General features: G+C 72.2%; 1 protein-coding gene across 22 annotated transcripts; it reads left to right on the top strand.

Moving 5' to 3' along the window:
- Positions 1–96: 96 nt before the first annotated feature.
- PHLDB1 (pleckstrin homology like domain family B member 1) lies at positions 97–21,054 on the top strand. Of its 22 annotated transcripts, none has more exons than XM_075520935.1 (26): positions 97–145; positions 4,514–4,615; positions 5,046–5,169; positions 5,245–5,415; positions 6,955–7,080; positions 8,562–9,673; positions 10,438–10,680; positions 10,758–10,895; positions 11,022–11,159; positions 13,186–13,314; positions 14,556–14,711; positions 14,823–14,933; positions 15,116–15,205; positions 15,889–16,011; positions 16,679–16,816; positions 17,333–17,491; positions 17,667–17,834; positions 18,132–18,248; positions 18,370–18,463; positions 18,669–18,713; positions 19,127–19,418; positions 19,526–19,616; positions 19,698–19,844; positions 19,974–20,193; positions 20,284–20,369; positions 20,624–21,054. In XM_075520935.1, the coding sequence occupies exons 2-26, from the start codon at positions 4,556–4,558 to the stop codon at positions 20,762–20,764; spliced, it is 4,419 nt and encodes a 1,472-aa protein (XP_075377050.1). In that variant the 5' UTR covers positions 97–145; positions 4,514–4,555; the 3' UTR covers positions 20,765–21,054. The 22 variants fall into 22 exon arrangements, with proteins under 22 accessions (XP_075377050.1, XP_075377048.1, XP_075377055.1 ...); XM_075520933.1 differs by having other exon boundaries at positions 18,346–18,463; XM_075520934.1 differs by having other exon boundaries at positions 108–145; positions 4,517–4,615; positions 18,346–18,463.
- Positions 21,055–23,001: the final 1,947 nt, after the last annotated feature.

The raw sequence follows: 23,001 nt of genomic DNA, 5'->3' as shown, positions 1-23,001 counted from the left end.
GTGGTCCTGCAGCGGCGGGGCCGGCCCCGTCCCCCCGCCCCTCGCTACCTCCGCCCCTCGTCCCGGCGGGGGCGGGGCGGGGCGGGGACTCGGCGGAGGGGAGCGGCGGCGGCGGGGCCGGGGCTGCCGGCCCGGCGGAGCGGAGGTGAGCGGCGGCGGAGACGGGTCGGGGCGCCGGGGGGGGCCGGGCGGTGGGACCCCCACTCGTGTCCCGGGCAGCCCCTGCCCTTCGGGGGGCCGGGGCGTCGCGCCCGGTGCCGTGGGGCGCGGCGGAGGGGGCTCAAGGAGGAGCGGGGGAGCAGGAAACCCCCTTCGGCCGCGGAGCCCATCGCTGCGCGGGGGGGCCGGGAGCCGCAGCCGGGGCGGAGGCGAGTTTGTGGGTGCGGGAGCCCCGAGAGCCGCCGGCCCCAGCCCCACGGGGAGACCGCGGGTGGCCCCGCGTCGGCTGCCCCCGCCAGCCCCGACACCTCTCGGGGAGCCTGGGAACGGCGCTGGCCCCTTCGGCCGCTGCCAGAAAGCCCGAGGAATTTGGCAGCCCCGACGGGATCCAGCTGCTGCTCGGACGGTCGCCCGCTCTCCCGTCCCTCCGCAGCTCTGCCGGCCCCCAGCCCTCCCTGGGCACCGGGCAGGGGCTGCAGCGGGGCCCCTCTGCCGCCCGAGCACCACTGGCAGCGCAGAGAGCGGGCGGCAGCAGGGCAGCACTGCCCGGGTGTTTTTTCGGCGATTCCTCGTAGGTTTGGGTTTGCCGCGCGTTGGCGCGTGCGGGGCTGCGGCGGGCAGGGTGCCACGTCACGCGGGTTTGCGTGACAAGGCGGCGCTTGCGGACGGCCAGACACCAGAACGGAGAGAGCGGCGCCCGTTTCGGAGAGGTGAGGTTCACCCCTGCCCCTCTCCCAGTGAGCGCGGGGCTGGGCGATGGGTTCGTGCCAGGGACCGGATCCGAGACGCGTGAAACCCGTCCCATGCCACGGTCCCTGAGCTGTCGTTAGCGAGGAGCAGCAGATGCTCCCCGCCGAGCCGAGCGTCTGGCCTGCAGATGAGAAGCTGTCATTTGCTACAAGAGAGCTTTGAGGAACGAGTCTCCATCATGCAACCTTACGAGGGGTCCTGGAGCTCAACGGTGGTGGCTTCCCCGTCCACGCTGCGGTGGCCAGAGGCGCGTGCTGACGCTGGGCTCGGTGCTCGAGCTCCAGCAGCAGCTGGGACCGTGCACGGCATCACCAGCCCTCAGAGCCGGCTCATCTTGGGGAGCGTCGGGTGCGGGAAAGCAGGGATGCGCGCCCTCCCCACCCCACGCGTGCGGTGGGTGTACCCCAGCCCGCGGAGAGCCCGAGGCACGATGCCGGCGGGGCCTGGGCCGGAGCGCAGCTGTGCCGCGGTGCGGGAGCGCTTCCCGGGAGCGCTGAGATCAGCGGGTGCGGCTGGGATTCCTCGGCTCCCGCCGGAGCTGTCTGGCGGCTGATTTACGGTGATGTTATTGCCAGGAGCGTTGCGTCGCTCCAGCAACCGCGAAGCAGCCCCTGCCGCCCCTCGCCCGGGTGGGACGGGGCCTGCGCGGTCTCCCCTGCTCGGTGTGGGGCAGCCCCAGGCTCGGAGGCAGCGGCCGGGAGCAGGCTCCTCGCTCTCCTCGGGCTTTGTGCCGGAGACAGGCTCCCCTTCCCAGCTGCGGGCGGAAGGGCCGGTTGTTTACCGGGGCAGAGGGTGTGGGAAGAAGGGGTAAGCGCGCCCTAAGCGCGTTTGCAGATGGGGAGCGAGCAGGCAGCCAAGTTGGACGGAGGCTGCGATGCGGCGTGGTGCGCACCCGTTAGCTCGGCCGCTCTGGCTTCCTCCCATGACTCATTCGGCTGCGGGTGGGGAGGAAAGGCCATGCCGTGGGATGCCGTGCGCCTGCCCCTTGCACACTGCGTCCCGGGCAGGGGGCAGCTGGGGCACCTTTGGGCGCCCTGCTCACGGCAGTGTGCCGGGCTGTGCCCCGGCACGTCGGCACGGCCCTTTGCGAGCGTTGGTCGGCTGGCCGTGCCCTGGCTGTGCCCAGGCCAGCGGCATGCGGTGCGGGTCCGAGGTCTGCCCGCCGGCTGCTGGTGCCCAACCGCGCTGATGGGGTACGAAGCCGGCCGTGCCGTGCCCGGCTCGGGTCTCGGTGGGCAGCAGCGGGTCGGGCAGGAGCAGACCCCCCGGCACCCCTGCCCGCGTGGGCTTGGGGCAGGCAGGCACGTCGCAGCCTGCGGGCGGTGGGGTGCAGGGGCTCCCCGGGATTATGGTGGCAGCGGGGCAGCGTGTCCACGCGCAGCCCGCCCGGCGTCAGCGGGGGCCCCGTGGCGGCGGGGCTGGGCGTCCTCCCAGGTGAGGCCTCTCCCTGCGCCGGGAGAAGAAAGGGGCTTTTGTCCTCCGGGAGGCCGGGGCCAAGCGGGCAGCCCCGTGCGCGGGGGGCACGGGGGCCGTGGGCTGTTTGGCGGTAACCGAGCCCGACCCCTTGGCATTTGCTGCCTTCGCCGCTTCCCACGGCGGGAACAAGCGGCGCGTTCTGCAGGCGGTGGCGGGAGAAGAAAGGCGGCCTTGTCCGCCCCAGCGGTGGGGCGCCGGCCAGGGCGGCCACGCTCCCGCCCCGCATTCCTCCGGCAGAGCCGGCTAGAGAGGGGCTGCACCCGCTGAGGGACGGGCTGGGGGGACGGCAGGCGTCTCCTGCGCGGCGAGGAGCCAGGTGAGGGGCTCTGCTGGGGCGGAGGGCAATGCCGGGGGACTGGGGACTGTCAGCGGGCAGGGCGGGCGTCGGGGCGCAGCCAGATGCCAGGGTCACCCTCTGGCTCGTGGGCAGGCAGGGCTGCCTGTGGGGCGGGGGGTGCTGGGTGGAGCGAGTTTGGGCAGGAGGAGATGGGCAGGAGCAAGGACGGATCCCCTGGGCGGCGGGGCTGGGGGTCCCCCATGATGCTTACCCGGCCCCGCTGGCACAGCCGTGCTGGGAAGGGGTTAATGCCGGCACAGGATCCCACCGTGGCCCCGCTCCCTTCCTATCCAGCAGCCCGGCCCCTCCTGGCTTTCCTGGCTTTTCCTCCTTCCCCGACATTGTGGTGGGGCCTGGGTGCAGGCGAGGGGCAGGGGCTCGGCCGGGCTGCGCAGCCCCCCTGCGCCTGGGGGACATGGGCACGCTGCCGCGGAGGGTCCCGCTCGGCGCCCGGGCCAGCACCGGGTGGCAGGTAAGGGAAAGTGGGGGTTCGCACCTCCGCAGCCGCTGGGCACCAGGGAGCTGCTCCCAGGGTACCGCATCTCTTCTCTCCCCCGCCCTAGCCAAGCTGTCCCCAGTCTGTTCAGGGTGGCCGCGGTCCCCACGGAGCCCTTGCCGTGGGGTGGCCGGCCCTGGTGTTGTGCGGAGCCGCCCAGGCTCTGTCCCAGCCCTGGATCCCACGCCTGGTGTTTTCCAGCATTTCATTTTTTCCGCTGTGTGTAATAGCCGCCCGCTCGCCCCCGCAGCCGAGCCCAGCGCTGGCCGAGCCAGGGGGGTTCCTGGCCCCCCTAGGGCTGGCAGAACCATGGGCTATGTTGCAGGGAGCCGAGCCTGGGGCTCCTCCTGGTGCCCCCGGCTGCCCCAGGACCGGGGTCCCTAACAGGGGTGGGAGCGCTCCCCAGTCCGGCCGCCCCAGCCCGCCCGGGAAGGGTTAAGCCACGTTCGGCCAGGCCTGGGCGGAAGGGAGGGACGTGGGGAGCAGCAGACGGTAAATTTAGTAACCCCTGAGCATCCCGGGCTGTGACGGTGCTGTGAGCTGTGACAGTGGCGTGAGCGCCGGGTGACGGAAATTGTTCCTCCCCGAGCTGCCTCCTGCCCACGCGGAGAGCGGCAGCGGGTGGCTGCTCCGGCGGGCAGCAGTCCTGCCAGCTTGGCGTGGGCGCGTGTGCCGGCCAGCCAGGGCGCAGGCAGGGACGCGGCACGCTCAGCTGGGCTTGTGCACCCCGAGGTGCTGCTGCTGCTGCCTGGCTGTGCAGGAGCAAAGGCGCGTGCCCAGGTGCCGGGGACGGGCACTCATGGCACGTGCGGGTGTGCCGGGGCGTGCCGCGGGCCGTGCACGGGCAGGCAGATGTTGCTGGGGACAGCTGGATGCTGTGCTCGTGTGTCCTCGTCCACCAGTGGCCATCGGGGTCTGGCTGCCCATCGCCCTTGGCGTTTAGGCGTGCGTTTCCTACACCACCTCCCCAAAGCCGAGCCAGCGTGCCAGCTCCTCCTGGCACCGTGTCCCGTGCTGACTCTTGGCACGCGTGGGTTTCCCGGGGTGGATGGGGGCATGTGCCTCACTGGGCGGGGATGCTCGCTGGCTTCGGGCCGCTGCTGCAGGGCTGGAGGGCAGAGCTCAGGAGGGGAATCCCCTTGCTGGCAAACGCCAGTCTGGGGTGGGGTAGGGCTTGCGAGGCTCGTGCTCAGGCTGCCAGACGTGCAGGCTGCCGCAGGGATGTGCAGGAGGAATACAGCAGAGCCGTGCCCAGCGTGGTCACCTGCGCTGACGTCCTCTGTTTCTCCTGGCAGCAGCCCGTGCCCGAGAGCGCCCGGCGTCTCCGAGCAGGCACCATGGAGGCACCTGGCAGGATCTCTGCCAGCCCGACCCGCAAAGTCCAGACCATCATCCAGGTGAGCGCACGGGGCCACGGGACCTCTGCCCTGCGGGAGCACGATCCAGCCGGGAGCCCTTCTCCTCCGCAGCCAGCCCTGCCACGGGTGGCCAGCACTGCCCTCCAGCCTCTCCTCGCCCCAATCCTATTACGGGATCGCTGGCAAAGCCAATTGAGCTAAGCAGCTGGCAGCTCGGATCCTCTCAGAGGCAGCCCAAGCCCCGGGGATCTTCTCCTGCTCCTACAGCGGCTCGTCTCTGCTCCCTGGGGCAGGCAGCACGGGCAGGAGGGAGCCCTCAGCTCCTGCATCCCGCTGCCGGACCGTCCTGCCTGCACGCGGCTGTGCCTGGGCATCGCTCCCTGCCTGCGTTTCCCAGGGGGAAAATTTCCGCAGGGGAGTGGGTTGCAGCCACGGGAGCTGTCGGCATCCGTCCTCTCTCCTCCTGCAGAACAGCCCCCTGGACCTGATCGACACGGGCAAGGGGCTGAAGGTGCAGACGGAGAAGCCGCACTTGGTAAGCCTGGGCAGCGGCCGGCTCAGCACCGCCATCACGCTCCTGCCCCTGGAGGAAGGTGAGTGTTGGCTGCTGGCGGGTCCCCACGGGCACGCCGGCGGCAGGGACGCTGAGCCGCCCTCTCTGCCGGCAGGGCGGACCACCATCGGCACGGCCGCGAGGGACATCGTCCTGCAGGGTCCCGGCCTGGCACCCCAGCACTGCTACATCGAGAACGTGCGGGGGACGCTCACCCTGCACCCCTGCGGCAACGCCTGCGCCATCGACGGCGTGCCGCTCCGGCGGCCCACGCGCCTCACCCAAGGTAGGGGTGGGCTGATCTCCTCCGCAGCAGGACCCGGGGCGTGCGCAGGTGTCGGGGTGTTTGCGGATCCGTCCTGCGATTGCGCGTCCCCACGGGGATGCTCTTTGCCGTGGGGTGGGGACGTGGCGGGTGCTGGCACCGCCTGGGAGCTGGCTTTGCCGCGCTGCGCCGTGCATGACATGGGAGGAAGCGGCTCCGGCCGGAGGGTGCCGGGCAGGGCCCGGTCCCCGCCGTCGCACCCGTGTCCCAGAAGGCCGTCGAGGTGCGGAGCCAGTTGGGGAAGGGGGGGTGAAGGACGGAAGCAACCCGCCCGGCCCGGGCATCGCTGCCGGGGGGGCACCCGCGGTCCCCCCCGCCACTGCCGGGGAGCGCGGGCGGAGCCGGGGCTCCCTCCCGGGGCGGACCCTCCGCCCGGGCGGCGGGGCAGGGTGAGGCCCGGCCCCCGCCGTCCCCGCCCGCCGCTCCTCCCCGGGGCGGGGCGCGGCGCTGCCCGGGCGGCGGCGGCGGCGGGGTGAGTGCGGGCGGCGCGGCGGGGCCACGCGTGTCCGCGGCGGGGGGGGGGGGGGGGGGGGGCGGCGGCGGCTCGGGGCTGTGCCGTCCCTCCGCGGGTGGCGGAGCCCCGCTGCCGCCCCCTGCGCCGTCCCCTGCCCGGTGCCCCGCTTTGCCGGCGCGGTCAGCGGCTCCTCCGGGCCGGCACCCGGGGAGGGCGCAGGTCGGTGATGGCCCGAGGCGGGGGAGCCGTGGCCGGGCCGGGCGCTGGCCTCGCCGCCGGGCACCGGGCGGGCGGGGTGCCCTGGCCGAGGCGGGGTGCCGCGGCAGCCCGTATCGGGGAGCGCGACCCCTTCCCTCCCCGGCGCCGGGGCGGGGGAGCCGGGCCCTCGCGGCTGCGATGGCGTTCGTCCGCACGGCCTCTCGCTCGCCCGGCCGCCGGCCTGCTCCGAAAAACGCGTCCCCTCCGGCCAGGGATTTTCGGCTGCGGCTGTCGGTGCAGAGCGAGCCTCTCCCCGGGGCCCTGGCAGGCGCTTCAAAGCGGGGCGTGTCTGCAGCACGGAGCCTTCCAGCCGCCCGCTGCTCCCCGCCGCCGGCACGCGGCTCCCCGGCACGGCGGGCAGCGGGAGAGCGGGCGGCACGCGGGCCCGCGCCCCTTCCGGGCCGCCGTCCTCGCCGGAGGCCGCTCGGCAGCCTTGCCCCGAGAGGGCCGCTGCTCCGGGCCGAGCAGAGGCGCTCGGCGGCGGCGGACGGGAGCTGTCGTGTCCGCAGCTGGCGGCCGCGCAGGCCTGGAGCGGCGCCAGCCCCCCCCGCGGCAGCGCGGCCCCCGCCGGGGACCCCAGCTGTGCCTGCGACGTGCTGCCGGCAGCTGCCGGGGAGCGACCCGGCTTTCAGCCGCTCCCTAAGCCTCTGCTGACGGCGGGAGCCCGCTCCCCTCCTGGGGACGCGCCGTAGGGCCCGGCAGAGCCCGGCTGCCTGCCTGCACCGGCTGCGGCCTCGCCTCTCTCTGGCACCGCTCCGGCGGCTGAGCCCTCTCCCCTCTCTCCCCAGGGTGCACCATCTGCCTGGGCCAGGCCACCTTCCTCCGCTTCAACCACCCTGCCGAGGCCAAGTGGATGAAGAGCATGATCCCGGCGGGGGGCAGGAGCCCGGCGGCTCTCTACGGGCTGCCAGCAAGTAGGTGACCCCGCCTCGTCCCAGGCGGAACGGCGGGGGCGCGGGGGCACCCCCTGTCCCGCGCCGCCGGCCTCGCCGGCGCGCGACGCTCTCCCGGCCCCGTCCTGCCAGGGCTGCCGCGGCCGGGAGCGGGGCTCGCGCCCGGCCGCGGATGTGCCGGCCGTTGGCTCGGCACGGCAGCGGCGCTGGTGCTTGTTAATGATTAATATCCCCTCGGAAAAGGGTAGTTGCGAGGGCGGTGAGGCACAGCTCCCACCTCTGCCCAGCCTGGCCGCGGCAGAGCCATCCCCCGTCGGCCCGTGCCAGGGATGCAGGGTGCGCGGGGCCTCCCCGGCTGCCTTGGAGCCGGTGTTTACGTGCTGGGGTGGCCGTGCGGAGGCTGCGAAGGCCGTTTCCCCGGCTGCAGTCCTCCGTCTCACCGGCTGCTTATCTTGCTTTGTCTGCCTGTCTGCGGGGCTGGCGGGACGAGCGGTTGCGCCGAGGTCCAGTGCTGTGCCCGGCTCCCGGGGATGTCCGAACCCGCGGCAGCGGTCCCTGGGCTGGCAGTCCTTCTCCCTGCCCCGACCGGCACGCCCTGGCACGGGGAGAGGAGCTTGGCAGCCTCCTCGTGCCACGTGCGTGCCGGGAAGGCAGCGCGCCCCGCAGCTGGGGGACGGGAGGAGGGACGCGGGGAGGTGGTGCGGCCACAGCGGAGCATCCCGCCACTGTGGAGCGTCCCGCGGCCGCTGCCCGCGTGGGCCCCGCGCGGTCCCTCTCTGTCTCGCGGGCCCGGGTGGGATTGCGGGGGCAGGGCTGCGGCTCATCTCTCTGGGTGCAGAGGCGCTGCCGGCCGCCGCCGCGGGGGAGCTGCCGGGTGCCAGGGGGTGACGCAGCCTGGGTGGCACGCCGTCCTGGCCGGGCTCCGCGCCTGCCGCTATGAGCTCGTGTCCCCTGAGTGACAGGCACATCGGTGCTGCGCCGGGAGGACGGGGCGGCCCGGGCAGGGGGCACCCAAGCCGGGGGCGCGGGGAGGCTGCAGGCGACGGGGCGGTGGGTCCGGACGTGCCGCGGGTCTGCGCTCAGCGGCTTTTGGTGGTGGCGTCTCTGCCCCCTCGCTGGGGTGCCGGAGCGTGGGGTGGTCGCCGGCGGCTGGCGTGGGCATCTGCTCCCCAGGGAGTGGGGCCGGGAGGGGTCGGGACCCTCCGGCAGCGCAGGGATGTCGGGAGCAGGCGGCTGGGCTGCACTATCGGGTTTCTGTCTCCCTGGCGATGGGGCCGGAGGGACGCCGGCCTCCTCCCCGGCCCGGCTCCCCAGCCGGCGCGAAAATGGTGGCGGCGGCACGCAGGCAGCTCGGGGCGAGGGGGAGAGGAGCTGCGACCCGCTGCTGGCTCCGCAGGGCCTCATGGAGGGGTGATGCAGGGCTGCCCCGTGGGACCCCAGCCTGGGTAGGGGCTGTGGGGGGGTCCCGCCGCGCCGACGCCTGCTCCCGTGTCTCCCTGCAGAGCCCGAGGCCCTGGTGAACGGTGGCCGCCAGCCGGCCGAGCGCGGGTGTCCCAGCCACAGCTCCCTCGTCAGCTCCATTGAGAAGGACCTGCAGGACATCATGGACTCGCTGGTGCTGGAGGAGCCGGCGTCCCCCGGCGGCAAGAAGCCGCCCGCCCGCGGCCGGTCCCCCCTCACCCCCGTGGTGAACGGGGGTGGACGTTGCCTCCTGTCCCCCCCGCCCAGCCCCGGGGCCACCTCGGGGGGCTCCAGCTACGAGAACGCCTCCCCGCCCTTCTCCCCCCTCTCCTCCCCAGCCAGCAGCGGCAGCTACACCAGCCCCTCGCCCAGCAGCCAGGAGCAGGGTCCGGCCGTCCCCCCCCTCGTCCCGCTCCGCTCCTCCAGCTACAACCATGCCCTGCAGCCACCCCCCCAGCGCCCGCCCCCCCCCCCCGCCGGGGGTCCCGGCGAGCCTTGGCCGGCCGAGAGGCTCGGGGACCACCGGGCAGGCAGCCCCCGTCCGACCCCCAGGGCGGCACCGCGGCCGCGGGCAGCCCTGCAGGAGCGGCCCCCCAGCCCCTTTCGGGAGCCGCGGGACCCCCCAGGCCCCGGCCGGCAGCCCGCAGTTAGGGTGGTCCCGGAGGCCCGGCTGCAGCCCCCCGAGAGCCCACGGGCAGCCCGGAGGAACATGGAGAGCATGCGGGAGCTGCCCCCCCTGAGCCCCTCCTTGGCACGCCGGGCCGCCAGCCCCCGGGCAGCCCCCGACGCCCCCTCCCCGCAGCCCCGGCTGGGCAGGGAGGTGCCCGGCAGCCCCCGCGCCAGGCGCAGGGGCCTGGAGGAGCCACGGGGCACCGGGAGCCCCTCGCCCCCGCTGCCGGCGGAGACCCCCCAACGCCGCCCCAGCTTCGGCACCTGCCTGAGCCCGGCTTATGGGCCGGGCTCTCCGGCTGTGCCCTCGCCCCGGCAGAGCCCCCGTGCCCCCAGGAAGCCCTTGGGGGACCCGCGGCCGCCGGCGGGGCCCCGGGAGCGCAAGAACAGCATCACCGAGATCAGCGACAACGAGGATGAGCTGCTGGAGTACCACCGGCGGCAGCGGCAGGAGCGGGTGCGGGAGCAGGAGATGGAGCGCCTGGTGAGACCCGGGGCCGGGGGGCCGTGTTCGAGCATGGGACGCCCTCTTTGCAAACGCCTTTCGGCTTTTGCCGCTTTAAAACCCGGCCCTTGTCTCTCGGGGATTTGCCACAGCTGCCGGCTTATCTGGGGGGATTAGGGCCAGGAGCGGCCGTCGGTGCGCGGCAGCTCTGCGGGAGCACAAAGCCCCCGGCTCGCAGCAGCCCGGGGAAACGCGCGGGGTCGGCACGGCTCTGCGGGGCTGCCGGCTGAAATTGCGGTGCCCCCGGCTTTGCAAAGCCGTCCACGTCTCGTCCAGCCTGCCAGGGCCGCGTCTGCCAGCGACGGTGCTGCGGCTTTGTGGGCGCTGCGTCTAAATTTAGGGTGGACGGAGTTTTTATAGAGCCAGCAGCTGCCTGGGTGGGGTTTGCCCCGTGCGTCTGCCGGTGCCGGGAGCTGTGCCGCTGGAGCCCGGTCTGCTCAGCCCTGACTCACGCCCGGCGCGGGCGGCCTGAGTCACTGCCTGGAAATAGCGGAGGCGCTTGGAGGCCAGCGCTGCCGCCTGTAATTAGTCCGTCTCCAGCTCCCGGCGCGTTGCATGCCTGGCTCCGGCGTGGGGTCGGGGCGGGCTGCATTGGGCCTTGCAATGTCCCCAGCCCGTCCCAGCGTGCGGGCAGGGCGAGGAGTGAGCCCGCATCCCGGCGCCTGCCATCGGCACGGGGTCCTGCGGGCTCCGGCGGCAACGTGTGCCGGGGTGGACGCCGCGCTGACCGTTCTTCCCCGCAGGAGCGGCAGCGCCTGGAGACCATCCTGAATCTGTGTGCCGAGTACACCAAGACGGACGGCACCGAGCCGGGCGACTTGCACCGGCTCCTGGCTGGGGACGCGGATGCTGGCCAGCGGGTGCCCAGGGGTGCCGTGGCTGTGGGCCGTGCTGCCAAGGAGCTGCGGCAGAGGGAGAGCCTGGACAGGTCGGACGAGGAGAACCTGAAGGAGGAGTGCAGCAGCACTGAGAGCACCCACCACGAGGTGAGGGGACGGCCGTGCCGTGCTGCGCCACGCCGCGCTGCGCCATGCCGTGCCGTGCCGACCTGCCTTCTCCGCAGCACGAGGAGCTGGCGGGCCCCCGTGCCAAGGAGGCGCAGCGGCTGGAGGAGGAGCGCGCCAGCGTCCTCGGCCGCCTGGACCAGCTGAAAGGCCGCGTCAAGGAGCTGGAGCAGCAGCTGCAGGAGACATCGCGAGAGGTGAGGGGACGGGGCGCGCTGCCGGGTCCCCTGTGGCTCGCTGCCCTTGCCAGCCAGCGCCCGATCCTGTGGGTGTGAGCCGGATGCGGGTGAGGCAGCCATCCTGACGCGGCCGTGCCCGTCCAGGCGGAGATGGAGCGGGCGCTGCTGCAGGGCGAGCGGGAGTCGGAGGCGGCGCGGCTGCGGCAGGAGCAGGAGGCGGTGCAGCAGCTGCAGGAGAAGCTCTCCAGCCTGGACGCCAGCATCCGGAAGGAGCGGGACAAGGTGAGCCCCGGCGCGGGCTGTGCCATGCCCACCCCGGTGCTCGCGGCCGGTGCCGTGGTGCCCCGTGCCGCGGCCTTCCCCTGGGGACGCGTTCTGCTGTCCCCGGGCTCTGCGGAGGCATTGAGGAGCATCACCTCTGGGTTTGCGTCGTGGGGCGGTCGGTCTGTCTGTCTGTCTGCCCGGGACTGGTCCCACAGCCCTGCCGGAGGAGGGCAGGGCTGACACTTGGGGTGCGTTTCGGCCGCCGTCCGTCGCGCCGGTGGGGTCTTGCAGGGAGGCTCTGTGGCGCGGGGCTTTCCCGGACGGCTGCTGCCTGCAGCGGGCAGCACCGACCCTGGGTGGGGGCCTCGGCGCTCCCTGCCCTTGCCGGGGGGCTGTGCCTTGCAGCGAGTCCCCCCGCGCTGCTGCCCGTCGGGGCGTCTTCACGTGTGATGGCGGCCGCCACTGTAGCATTCAGCTTGCTGGAGGTGGCCGGGAAATCGCTGCGGGTGTTTCACTTGGCTCGGTGGCCGAGGAGGGGGTCCCGGCCCCCTTCCCCTGGACTCGTCTTTGGTGCAGTTGCTGCCGTGATCTGCCAGCCGTGCCCGAAGGCACCCGTGCCGCCGTGCGCGTGGCATGCTCATCCCAGCTGCTGGTTGCCGGCTGTCCCGCAGCCTTGCGGGCAGCGTGACATGGCCCTGGGCGAGCTGCTCCGTGGCGGGCGAGCCTCTGGGACCTGGCTCCCCGTTGCCTGAGGCCAGCGTCCCCATGCAGCCTATGCCCGGGTCCCGCCGGCGGCTCTGTGCCGCCGTGATGCAGCACCAGCGTCCCTGGGGGTCTGGCCGGCCCCGTGGCCGGAGGTGCCCGGGCTGTTTGGCTGCCCGTGGCCAGGCGGAGCTGCCATCTGCGCCTGCCAGCCGTGTCCCCACGGCGTTTGGGGTTTTTGTTCTGGTTTTGGTCTTCCAGCTCTTTGCAGGCATCTTCTCTAGCCAGGGGCTGCCTCGTGCAGAGCCAGGAGAGGAGCACAGGGAAATCCCCCCCCCCAACCTCTCTGCTGACCTAACCGCCCGCTTTCCTAACCAGCCTGCACTAATTGCACTAACGGTGCCTGCTCTGAAGTCTGCCATCACCTCTGACATCTCTGCACGCCCGGGAGCCCCCGGGCACCCTGCAGCCCCTGTCCCGGGGCGCCCGTCTGTGCCAGCCCTGTCTCCCCCACGGCGCGTCCCCCCGTGTCCCTGCGCACGGATCCCCGTGTCTCCGCGCCGCCGCAGCGTGGAGCGGGATTTCTGGCAGCGTGCGTTCCCCGACGCCTGGCCCCCCGCGTGGGGCTGCCAGACCTGCGGGAGGTGATCCCCTACGCCAGCCCCATGTCGCCGGCCTCCGTCGCGCTGCTCCTGCGGCCGTGGGAGGAAGGGTTGGGGACGCTTCCCCCTCTTCCCGGGGCCAGGAGCAAGTTGCTCTGCCGCCGGCTCGGCGCAGCCTGAGCAGCATCAGCAGCAGGGTTGCCCCTCAGTCTCCCGTTGACGCGACCGTCCCGCAGGCAGCCCTCTCCTTCCGACGGAGAGGGGTGGTCCGCGGTCCCTCAGCCTGCGTGCAGGACCTGCTGTGCTTACTTGGCAGCGTCCTGACGGTGAGTGTCGAGTCCCGAAGCTAGTTAGCGGTCGCTCAGAAGCTGCGTGTGGTGCAGCCGTTCGCAGGATGGGGATGACTTCATCCGTGCTGCGAGCATCGATCTTTTCGCTGCCCAGAAGTGGGCTTTCGGCATGGAAACGCGCGGCTGAGGCCAAGGGCTGGCCGTAACCCTCTAACACCGCCCAGCCCGGGTCCCCGTGGCTGCTGCTCTCTCGACCCCTCCGTAGATACTGCGGTGCTCCTCTCCGCGAGCCCCCCCTTCTTCCAGCTGACCCCCTCTTTAACTCTGCAGCTTCTGCATGGCGCGGATTTGAGAAGTGTGTTTTCTCTCTCTTTTCTTCCCCCACCCCCCCGCCCCTTTTTCTTTTCTTTTTTTTTTTTTTTTGTTTTGTCTCATTCTCCCCCGATTCAGGAAAGGGCAAAGGTTGATGCTGAAAGGAAGGAGCTAGAGCAACTCCGGGCGCTTTACCATGAGTCGAAGAGCCACCTTGATAAGTGCCCCGAGTCAATGCAGGAGCAGTTGCGGGAGCAGATGCGAAGGGTCAGTGTCTCCCCCTCACCCCTCCCGGACCATGGCCCACCTCCCTCCGCTCCAGCTTAGGCCAGCTCTTCCCCACCAGCCGGGGCCGCACTGGGAGCGTCGCACCCGGGCTGGAGGCGGCTGGCGCCGGGCACCGCTGTCCTGGTAAGCTTGCCGCTCGCCCGGGCCCGGGACGCGGTGCTGGCTCGGCAGAGCGTGGGCTGCTCCCCGCCGCCGACCGGGCAGGGCGCGAGCACGGATCCTGCCCTGCAGAGGAGGGCAGGCTGGGGAGCCTCGGGGACCACTGGGTCCTCCTGTGTCCGGTTCCAGCTCTTTCCCACGAGCGTTTATTTACACAGTGCCGTCGGTTTATGTTACTGCCGGTCCGCAGCATTTTTTTCCCATTATCTGGTATTTTCCGGTAGTGGCTGACCTTCCCCAGCCCGCGGTCGGCGCCTGCCCGGCCCTCACTGTGCAGATAAACCCTCCGTGCCGCAGCCTGCGTGGGGCAGGCACCCCCGTGCTGGATGCGGGTCCTGGCATGCGGCGGGCAGGGACGGCAATGGGGCGGTCCTGGTGCACGGGAGCCCTCGGTAGCCACCGTGCTGGTGATGCTGCGCCACGCCACGAGAGCGACGGCTGCCCTGCTCCCGAGCAGGGTGAAACGCGTCCCCGTGGGGAGCGCGGGGCAATTGCTGCCGGGGCGGCACCGGCAGACCCCGAGCTGAGCGCTACCGTTGCTGTCGGTGCTTGAAGGCTGGGAGGACGCGCAGGCGTTTGTCCGGCACGGTGCTCGTCCGTAGGGGCTCTGCCGCCCGTCAGCTTGGTGATGCGGGGCCGCATGTTGGTGGTTACGCCAGCGCACGGTGTTTTGCCACCCGGCAGGGCACGGCGCCGGCCCGGACGCGGTTCCACGGGGGCAGCTAGTCTCGGAGGGCTGGGTGAAGCCCCCGGCCGCAGCGAGCTCCTTGTCTCACAGGGGTGACGGCTCTGACCTGGCCGGTGCCCGGTGCCTCCATCGCCTTCTCCAGCCGGGCAGAGGTTGCTGGCGTCTCCCGCGTTGCTTGTGCTGAGCAGGAGGGAAAGCTGCCTGCCCGCCGCACAGGGCGCCGGGGACAGGCTTTGCCACGGCTTCCCGCTCCCGGCCAGCACCAGCAGGACACGGGGGCACGGCAGGAGGTTTCGCTGCGGGAGACCTGCCCGCGGGACGCGGAGGTGCCTGTCCAGAGGGAGTGACCCGCTGTGCCCTTGTGTGTCTGAAGGAGGCGGAGGCGCTGGAGACGGAGGCCAAGCTGTTTGAGGACCTGGAGTTCCAGCAGCTGGAGCGGGAGAGCCGCCTCGAGGAGGAGCGCGAGGCGCGGGGCCAGCAGCTCCTGCAGAGCCGGGCCGAGTGCCACCGCAGCATCGCCCGCAGGAAGGTAGGGACCGAGGGGGGCAGCGGGTCCGGCACGGCTGGGCTGCGCCCCGCAGCCCCGGCCGAGCCCCGCGGCTCGCCGGCAGCCGGCTCATCCCCGCCGCCTGCTCCCCAGGAGCGGGTGGCCGCCCTGGACGCCCAGGCTGCCCAGATCCGGCTGCAGAGCGCCCAGGAGGCCGAGCGCCTGGCCAGGGAGAGGAACGGCATCCTGCAGCTCCTGCAGAAGGTAATGCAGCAAGCGGGGGGTCCACGTGCGCTCCCCGACCCTGGGGCTGCCCGAGGCAGGGGACAAGATCGCGCCGGCTCTTGCCGAGGCGCTGGCAGTCGGGGTGAGCTCGGGGGGGGGCCTGGCCGTGGGGTGCCAGTAACCATCAGCTGCCTCTGCTCTCGCCGTCACCCTGCGCTCAGGAGAAGGAGAAGCTCGTGTCTCTGGAGAGGCGATACCACCTCGTCACAGGCGGCAGGAGCTTCCCCAAAATGTCCTCAGCACTCAGAGAGGTAAGTGGGGAGAGGGGGGTACGGTCCCTAGGGCTGCTCTCCTGCCGCCCCGAGCCGCTGTCGCCAGCGGGGACGAGCCTGGTGCGCCGCAAGCTCCGCTCTGCAGCGGCTCCTGTGCTGCCAAGCGCCTTCTGGCCGGAGCCGGGTGCTCCCGGCCGCTCAGGGCCTCGCCCTGGGCGGCAGAGACTATCGCCAGGTTGGGAGCGAGGGAAATGCAACAGAGCCGGGCTCGGGAGCAGCAGCACCTCCCCTGCCAGGCTCCTCGGGTGCTGCAGGAGCCCCGGAGCAGTCCAGGCTTTTAGCAGGCAGCTTGGCGAGGGCTGTGAGCGCCCGGGAGGGAAGGGCTTGGCGCGGCTGCGGAGTACCTGCGGCAGGCGCTGCCTGGGGTCCCGTCCTTGCCGGAGAGCTGGCACGGGCCTGTCTTGGTGCCGGTTCAGGGGGCTCCTTCCAATGCACGTCCCGAGGCTTTTAGGTGCGAGTGGGTCGCCCCGTCGCCCTGCTCGTGGCTCTGAACGGGGAGCCAGAGCCACGATGCCCTCGGGGACCGCGGTGCCGCCCGACCCGCTGCTGGGGAGAGGGGCAGGATGGCGGAGTCGCCTTGCGCCTGCCCGCAGCGGGGCTCCTGCCGCTGCTGCCTTGCTGCCCCTGCCCGCCTCGCCTACCTGATCTTTACCCTCCAACAGGAGACCCTCCATATCTCTGAGCCTTATGAGCTGTTGGAGGGAACTAAGCCCCCGAGCCCCCTGCCAGCAGCAGCTGCCTCCTTAGCTTCTCCCGCCGCCCGCTCCTGCCCCAAGGCACAAGAGGTAATGGAACTAACTGCACGAGCTTGCCCGCTTGCCCCCTCCTCGGCTGAGCCGCCGCCAGACCCCTTACGCGGACTAACGTCGCCTTCGGGCAGCGGGACGTGCCCGCAGCAGCACGCTGAGGTGGCACAGCTGGGGCATTTCGCATTTAGCTCTCCGGTGGCTGCGCTCGTTAACGCTCAGACCCCGATTTCAGGTGCTCTCCTGAGCCCGCCGAGCGTCCTGGCTCCCACTGCCGCCCTCGGTTTAACCCCGGCGCGGCGCCGTGTGGCACAGGCATCCCTGTGCTTTCCCCCTCGCCCACCACTTACCCGCCGGCTTGGCACCTCCTCACAGCATCCTGTAGGGTCCTGCTAGCCTGGCTTCCCCAAAAAAAGGAGCAAATCCCCGGCTTTAGCATGTTTGGTTCAGAAAGGGTGAGGAAGTGGATTTTAAGCCGGCTTGGAGCAGCTCGAGGTGCCTCATCCGGTGCTGTCGCACCGGGGAGGGCTTGTGGCTCGTGCACCGAGGCGGCCGCAGGCAGGGAGGGCAGCGAGGCAGGGAAGGGCCGGGCAGGCGGCGGCGGGGCACGCGCACGCGGGGAGATTCGCTCCCGCTTTGCAGTCGGCGCCGTGATGCCAGCGCATGGGTCTAACTCTCCTCCTTCTCCTCCGCTGTGGATTTCTAGGAGTACATGAGGCTGTCTGACGTTTTCAGGTTCTGCAGCAATGCGCACGGCCCCAGCCCGGACACTAAAGCTTCTGCTGCTGCCCCTGCTGCCGCTCAGCGCTCTTTCTTGCTTGCTGTACCTCCCGCAGCCGACGAGGTACCCGCTCCAGAGCACGCTCGGGTTTGCTCCCTTGGGTTGCCCGCCGCGTCCCGGGCAGGCAGAATGCCGCAGGCCACGCGGCCTCCCCGGGTGCCCTGCTCGGAGCCCACCCCTCTCTTGGGCTGGGGAGCTCGTCTGGCTGCAGCTGAGCAGGGAGCAGAGGCTGGAGCTGCCCGGTCTCCTTGCCGGGGAGCGCTTGCCACCTGCTCCGGACGGGCTTTGCCCTCTGGGGCGGCGGGGCTGGGGAGCAGAGCGGGTGCCCAGCAGGGTGGGAGGGCGGCCCTTTGCCTGTCGGACCCCATCCTGGCCGCCGGTCCCGGGCGAGGAGGACGCAGAGCAGGTGGGGACCTGGCCCGGTGCCCAGCGCCGGGGCGGCGGGCAGCACTAGCTGCCCTTCCTCCTGGGGACGTGGCACCCTCTTTTGGGGGCTGGAGCCACCTGCTCGTTCCCCTGTGCCTGCTTGCCCTTGCTCGGAGCCTCTTCTCCCGGTTTAATCTGCTTCTCTCTGCCCAGTACGTGACCGTTGAGCAGCTCTCGGGCCTCCTGGGCGGCCTCCGCGCTCCTGCCGCTTCCCCGCTGGGCTGCGCCCCTCCAGCTCCTTCGTCCTCAGGCTGCGCTGCTCCTCCTCCTCCTCCTCTTCCATCTCTCTCTTCTCCCTCCGTCTCTGCAGAGGTTCGTGCCCCGTTTCCCTCCCTCTGCCCCCGCGCTCTCCCCGGGGGTGCGCAGGTCCCGTTCTGGGGGGCGATGCAGGCGCAGGCAGGGATGCTCCGACCTCTCTGTCTCTGTGCGTCTGTCCCTCTCGCTGCATTTCGCCCACCTTCCTTTCTCACGCGGCGTCTCTCTCCAGATGGAGCAGCGGCTGCCGGGGGGCCCCGTGTGGCTCCCGGCTCTTGATTTAGAGAAGTGGTACCAGGAGGTCATGGCTGGCTTTGAGACCTCCTCCTCCTCTGTCTCTCCTCCTTCTTCCCCTCCTCCGCTTCCAGCTAAAGCTCACTCCTCTCACAAGCCTCTCCAGGTAATCCCGGCTCCCTGCTGCTGGGGCTCAGGCTTCGGGGCTGCCGGCCGCGGCAGGAGCGGGGAGCGTGGGGACATTCCTGCCGGTTCCGCACCCTGGGTGCTGCCGGGCACCCGGCTGCCGCAGCGGGCAGGGGCAGAGCAGACCCGCAGCGGGCAGCATGCCTGGGGTGGGCAGCCGCTGCCTCCTCCTGCCTGCACCCCTGCCAAGACGGCACCGACACCGGGGCAGGGTCTGGGGAGGGGATGCTCAGCCCCGCCGACGGTGCCCCCCTCACCTCCGTGTCTCTCTGCCCAGGTCTATCGTGCCAAAACAGAGGGCGACGCTGGTGCCCTCGCCCCCGGGATGAAGAGCGGGACCCCCTCGTCTTCGCAGCTCAACCTCTCCGTGCTGGGGCGCAGCCCCTCGCCCAAGGTACGGCTGCCGGGGGGAGCCGGGCATCGCGCGGCCCTGGACGCCCCGGCCACGGCTCCTGCGCACCGGGTGCCAGCCCCCGTCCCCGTCCCCGCAGCTGACCACCTGCTGTCCTGCCCAGGGCCCCCCGAGCCCGGCGGGCAGCCTGCCCCGCAACCTGGCGGCCACGCTGCAAGACATCGAGACCAAGCGCCAGCTGGCCCTGCAGCAGAAGGGTAAGCTCCGGCTCCGCGTCCCGGCTCTGCGGGGCGGCGGGACTTTGGGAGACACTTCCCCCGCTGCCGCTCGGGCGATGGAGAAGGGAGCCGGGCCGAGGGCGGCAGTGGTGGTGCTCCCGCGGGACGCGGTGCCTCTCTCACGGTCTCTCGCTTTCCCCCCCTCTCTCCCTCCCGACCCCTCCGCCCGACGGCGTGTCTCCAGCCGAGCCGCTCCCAGCAGGGCCCTTGCAGCCGGGCGATCTACCAGGTAGAGACGCGGGGCGGCTTGGACTGCCTAGAGCAGCCCGGAGGCAGCAGCATGGCTGTTTGCTGGCACCTTCTGCCATGCGTAGGAGGGGCATGACCAGCCCAGGAACCCGGGTGCCTCTCGGCGTCCGCTTCGGAACAACCCTCTGCATCCCTAACCCACTAATGCTTTGCCCAGCCTGCTCCTGCCAGCCTGGCGCATGTGCCCCCCCTTGGCTGCCCGGGCCCCCTCCTCCTGCTTGCCGTGCTGGCCAGGGAGTTGTGATGGCGGCTCCCGCCTCCGCACCCACCGTCCCTGCCCAGCTCCAGCAGTGCCTGCAGCATCTTCTCCCACCTGCGCTGTCCCCTCACCCACCCCGGTGCGGCTCTGAGCACGGCGCGCTCAGTCGTCGTCCTCTTCTTCCCGTGGCACAGGTCAGCAGGTGATCGAGGAGCAGAAGCGGCGGCTGGCGGAGCTGAAGCAGAAAGCGGCCGCTGAGGCTCAGTCGCAGTGGGAAGCCCTGCGCGGGCAGCCCCCTTTCCCCACCGCCTTCCCCCCGCTCGTGCATCACTCCGTCCTCCACCACCACCGTCCCCATGGCGTCGGGCCCCGGGCCGAGGAGCTGGACCATGCGTACGACACCCTCAGCCTGGAGAGCTCGGACAGCATGGAGACCAGCATCTCCACCGGCAACAACTCTGCCTGCTCGCCCGACAACATCTCCAGGTAACCCCAGGGCCGGCTGCCATGGCCGGAGGGACGGCCCGCTCTGCTGGCCACGCCGCTGGCTCGAGGTCCTTCCCCCTGGGATGGCAGCTGCGGCTGTCTTGCAGTGCCAGTGGGATGGAGGTGGGGAAGATCGAGGAGATGGAGAAGATGTTGAAGGAGGCACACGCGGAGAAGTCGCGGCTCATGGAGTCCCGGGTGAGTGGGGGCACTGGCGCCGCAGCCAGCCGGGGAGCGGGGCCCCGATTCCCGGGGCTGAGCGTCCGCGCGTGCCGGCAGGAGCGGGAGATGGAGCTGCGGCGGCAGGCGCTGGAGGATGAGCGCCGGCGCCGGGAGCAGCTGGAACGCCGGCTGCAGGACGAGACCGTGCGGCGGCAGAAGCTGGTGGAGAAGGAGGTCAAGCTGCGGGAGAAGCACTTCTCGCAGGTGCGGGGTCCCCTCTGCCAGCCTGGCCGGCGAGGCAGACCCAGCTCCCCGCCGGTGTCCCGGGGTCCCGGCACAAGGTGTGGCTCTCGCCACGGTGGCCGGCTTTGCAGGGCTGCGTTGCTTTTCCAGGCTCGTCCCCTGACGCGGTACCTCCCCATCCGCAAGGAGGATTTCGACCTGCGGCTGCACATCGAGTCCTCGGGCCACAGCGTGGACACCTGCTACCACGTCATCCTGACGGAGAAGATGTGCAAGGGCTACCTGGTCAAGATGGGCGGCAAAATCAAGTCTTGGAAGAAGCGCTGGTTTGTCTTCGACCGCATGAAGCGCACCCTCTCCTACTACGTGGGTGAGTCCCTGCGCTGCCCCATGCCATCGCCCCCTCCCCGTGCCATCGCCCGCAGCGCCGCGGTCGACACCGGTGCCTTCTCTCGGGCAGATAAACACGAGACAAAGCTGAAGGGTGTCATCTACTTCCAAGCCATCGAAGAGGTTTACTATGACCACCTCCGCAGCGCGGCGAAGGTGAGAGCCGGGCACTGCAGCTTGCCCCAGTGTCCGCCGGGACCCCCCAGCATCGCCATCCCCCCGCGTTACCCTCTGCCGCGCAAGCAGGAGGGCCGTGGAGGTCTGCACCGGCCAGAGCGGTCCGTGGCCCCTAATGGCACCAGCTCCTCGGGGTGCCGGCAGCGGGACCCCGGTGCTGAGCCTTGCGGGGGAGGGCGAAGGGGGGCACGGAGGGGGCATCTGAGCTGACCCTGTCCTCCTCTCCTCCCCAGAGCCCTAACCCCGCGCTCACCTTCTGCGTCAAGACCCACGACCGCCTCTACTACATGGTGGCACCCTCGGCCGAGGCCATGCGCATCTGGATGGACGTCATTGTCACCGGGGCAGAGGGGTACACCCAGTTCATGAACTGAGGCAGGGAGGGTGCTGCGCACCCCAGAGCCGCCAGCCTGTCGGACTCCTGAGCCGGGAGGATCTCCTGGGGTGCCGCGGTCCCTCCTGCGCCCCGTGCCGAGGGCCACGTGTGCCGCGGCGGTGGAGCCGTGCCGTGCCGTGCCTCAGGCGATGCCTCACCCAGCGTGGCCTGCTCAGCCGAGGATGAGCAGGCCATGATGTTCTTTTTTTTTTTTTTTTTTTTTTACGTTGACTTTTTAAAAACAAAAGCGAGGGGGAGCGGGGCGAAGCGCTGAAACGTAAAAAGCTGCCAAAGCCCTGCCGCTGCCCGCCGCTTTCTGCCGGGGGCGGGGCCGGGGGCGGGGCCCGGGCCAGAGGCTCGGGGATGGGGCGGGCCCCGGAGCAGGGGCGGGGCCGGGGAAGGGGCGGGGCCGCGGCGAGGCGCTTCCCAGCCGCCGGGGCCGCGCACGCGGGTAGGTGTGACGCCACCACGCACGCCCCTCCTGTTCCTAGAGAAGGAGCGGGGTCCGGGGCAGAGGCGGGGCTTGGGGCAGGGGTGGACCTGGGGGGCGGGGCGGGCCCGGAGCATAGGCGGGGCCCGGCAGGGTGCGGGGCCAGGGGAAGGAGCAGAGGCGGGGCGGGCCCGGAGCATAGGCGGGGCCCGGCAGGGGGCGGGGCCAGGGGAAGGAGCAGAGGCGGGGCGGGCCCGGAGCATAGGCGGGGCCCGGCAGGGGGCGGGGCCAGGGGAAGGAGCAGAGGCGGGGCGGGCCCGGCGCATAGGCGGGGCCCGGCAGGGGGCGGGGCCAGGGGAAGGAGCAGAGGCGGGGCTCGGGGATGGGGCGGGGTGCTTCCTAGCAGCCAGGGGACGCGCACACGCGTACGTGTGATACCACCACGCACGCCCCTCCTTCCTCTAGACAAGGGGCGGGGCCTGGGGGAGAGGCGGAGCCTGGGCCAGAGGCTCGGGGATGGGGCGGGGCCCGGGGATGGGGTGGGCAGGGGCGGGGCCGGGGGCAGGGGCGGGGCCGCGGCGAGGCGAGGCGCTTCCCAGCCGCCGGGGCTGCGCACACGCTTACGTATGACGTTACGACGCACGCCCCTCCTGCTCCTAGAGAAGGAGCGGGGTCCGGGGCAGAGGCGGGGCCTGGGGCAGGGGTGGAGCTGGGGGATGGGGCGGGGCCGGCCCGGAGCATAGGCGGGGCCAGGGGAAGGAGCAGAGGCTGGGCCCGGGAGAGGGCGGGGCCAGGGGAAGAGGCGGGGCCCAATGATGGGGCGGGGCCAGGGGAGGAGGCGGGGCTCGGGGCAAGGGCGGGGGCGGGGCCTCAGCGAGGCGCTTTCCGGCATCCAGGGGGCGCGCACACGTGCAGCTATGACGCCACCATGCACCGCCCCTTCTGCTCCTAGAGAAGGAGCGGGGCCTGGGGCAGAGGCTCGGGGAAGGGGCGGGACCCAGGGAAGGGGCGGGGCTCGGGGATGGGGCGCGGTGGGCCGGAGCAGAGGCGGGGCTCGGGGAAGGGGCGGGGCGGGGCCCGGCGCAGGGGCGGGGCCGCGGCGAGGTGCTTTCCAGCCGCCAGGGGGCGCGCACACGTGTACGTTTGACACCACCACACTCGTCCCTCCTCCCTCTAGACAAGGGGCGGGGCCCGGGGCGGAGGCGGGGCCCGGGGCAGGGGTGGAGCTCGGCGATGGGGCGGGACGGGCCTGTAGCAGAGGCGGGGCTCGAGGCAGGGGCGGGGCGGGGGCAGGGGCGGGGCCCGGAGATGGGGCGGGCCGGGCCCGGAGCAGCGGCGGGGCTCGGGGCAGGGGCGGACCCGGGCAAGGGGCGGGGCCCAGAGATGGTGCGGGATGGGCCGGAGCAGAGGCGGGGCTCGGGGCAGGGGCAGGGCGGTGCCTGGGGCAGAGGCGGGGCCCGGGGCAAGGGTGAAGCTCGGGGATGGGGCGGGACGGGCCCGGAGCAGAGGGGGGGCCCGGGGCAGGGGCGGGGCGGGGCTCGGGGCAGAGGCGGGGCCCGGTGGCAGCGAGGCGCCTCTCAGCCGCCAGGGGGCGCGGGCGCAACACAGGCGGGCCGCACGTGGCCCCGTTGCTGTGCGGTTGCGCGCGCACGCACGCCTGCGTATGACGCCCCCCCCGCTCGCCCCGCCCGCCCCCGTTCGTTGCCCGGCCCCGGCGCCCCCGGCCAATGGGAGCGAAGCTCCCGTCGTGCCCGCTTCCGGCTTGCCCCCGACGTGGCCCAATGGGGGCGCGCCGGCTGCCGGGA

This window comes from Mycteria americana, chromosome 19 (assembly GCF_035582795.1).
Source record: "Mycteria americana isolate JAX WOST 10 ecotype Jacksonville Zoo and Gardens chromosome 19, USCA_MyAme_1.0, whole genome shotgun sequence".
Taxonomy (NCBI): domain Eukaryota; kingdom Metazoa; phylum Chordata; class Aves; order Ciconiiformes; family Ciconiidae; genus Mycteria; species Mycteria americana.
Note: the sequence above shows the minus strand (reverse complement) of the source record. Positions and strands in the feature narration are given on the sequence as shown.

What these genes read in the sequence shown, in the direction of transcription:
- PHLDB1 (XM_075520933.1), top strand. Translation starts at nt 4,556, where the DNA reads ATGGAGGCACCTGGCAGGATCTCTGCCAGCCCGACCCGCAAAGTCCAG. An exon ending in GGGAGAAGCACTTCTCGCAG is followed by an intron (nt 19,845 to 19,973) that starts GTGCGGGGTCCC and finishes TTGCTTTTCCAG; the next exon opens with GCTCGTCCCCTGACGCGGTA. An exon ending in ACCTCCGCAGCGCGGCGAAG is followed by an intron (nt 20,370 to 20,623) that starts GTGAGAGCCGGG and finishes TCTCCTCCCCAG; the next exon opens with AGCCCTAACCCCGCGCTCAC.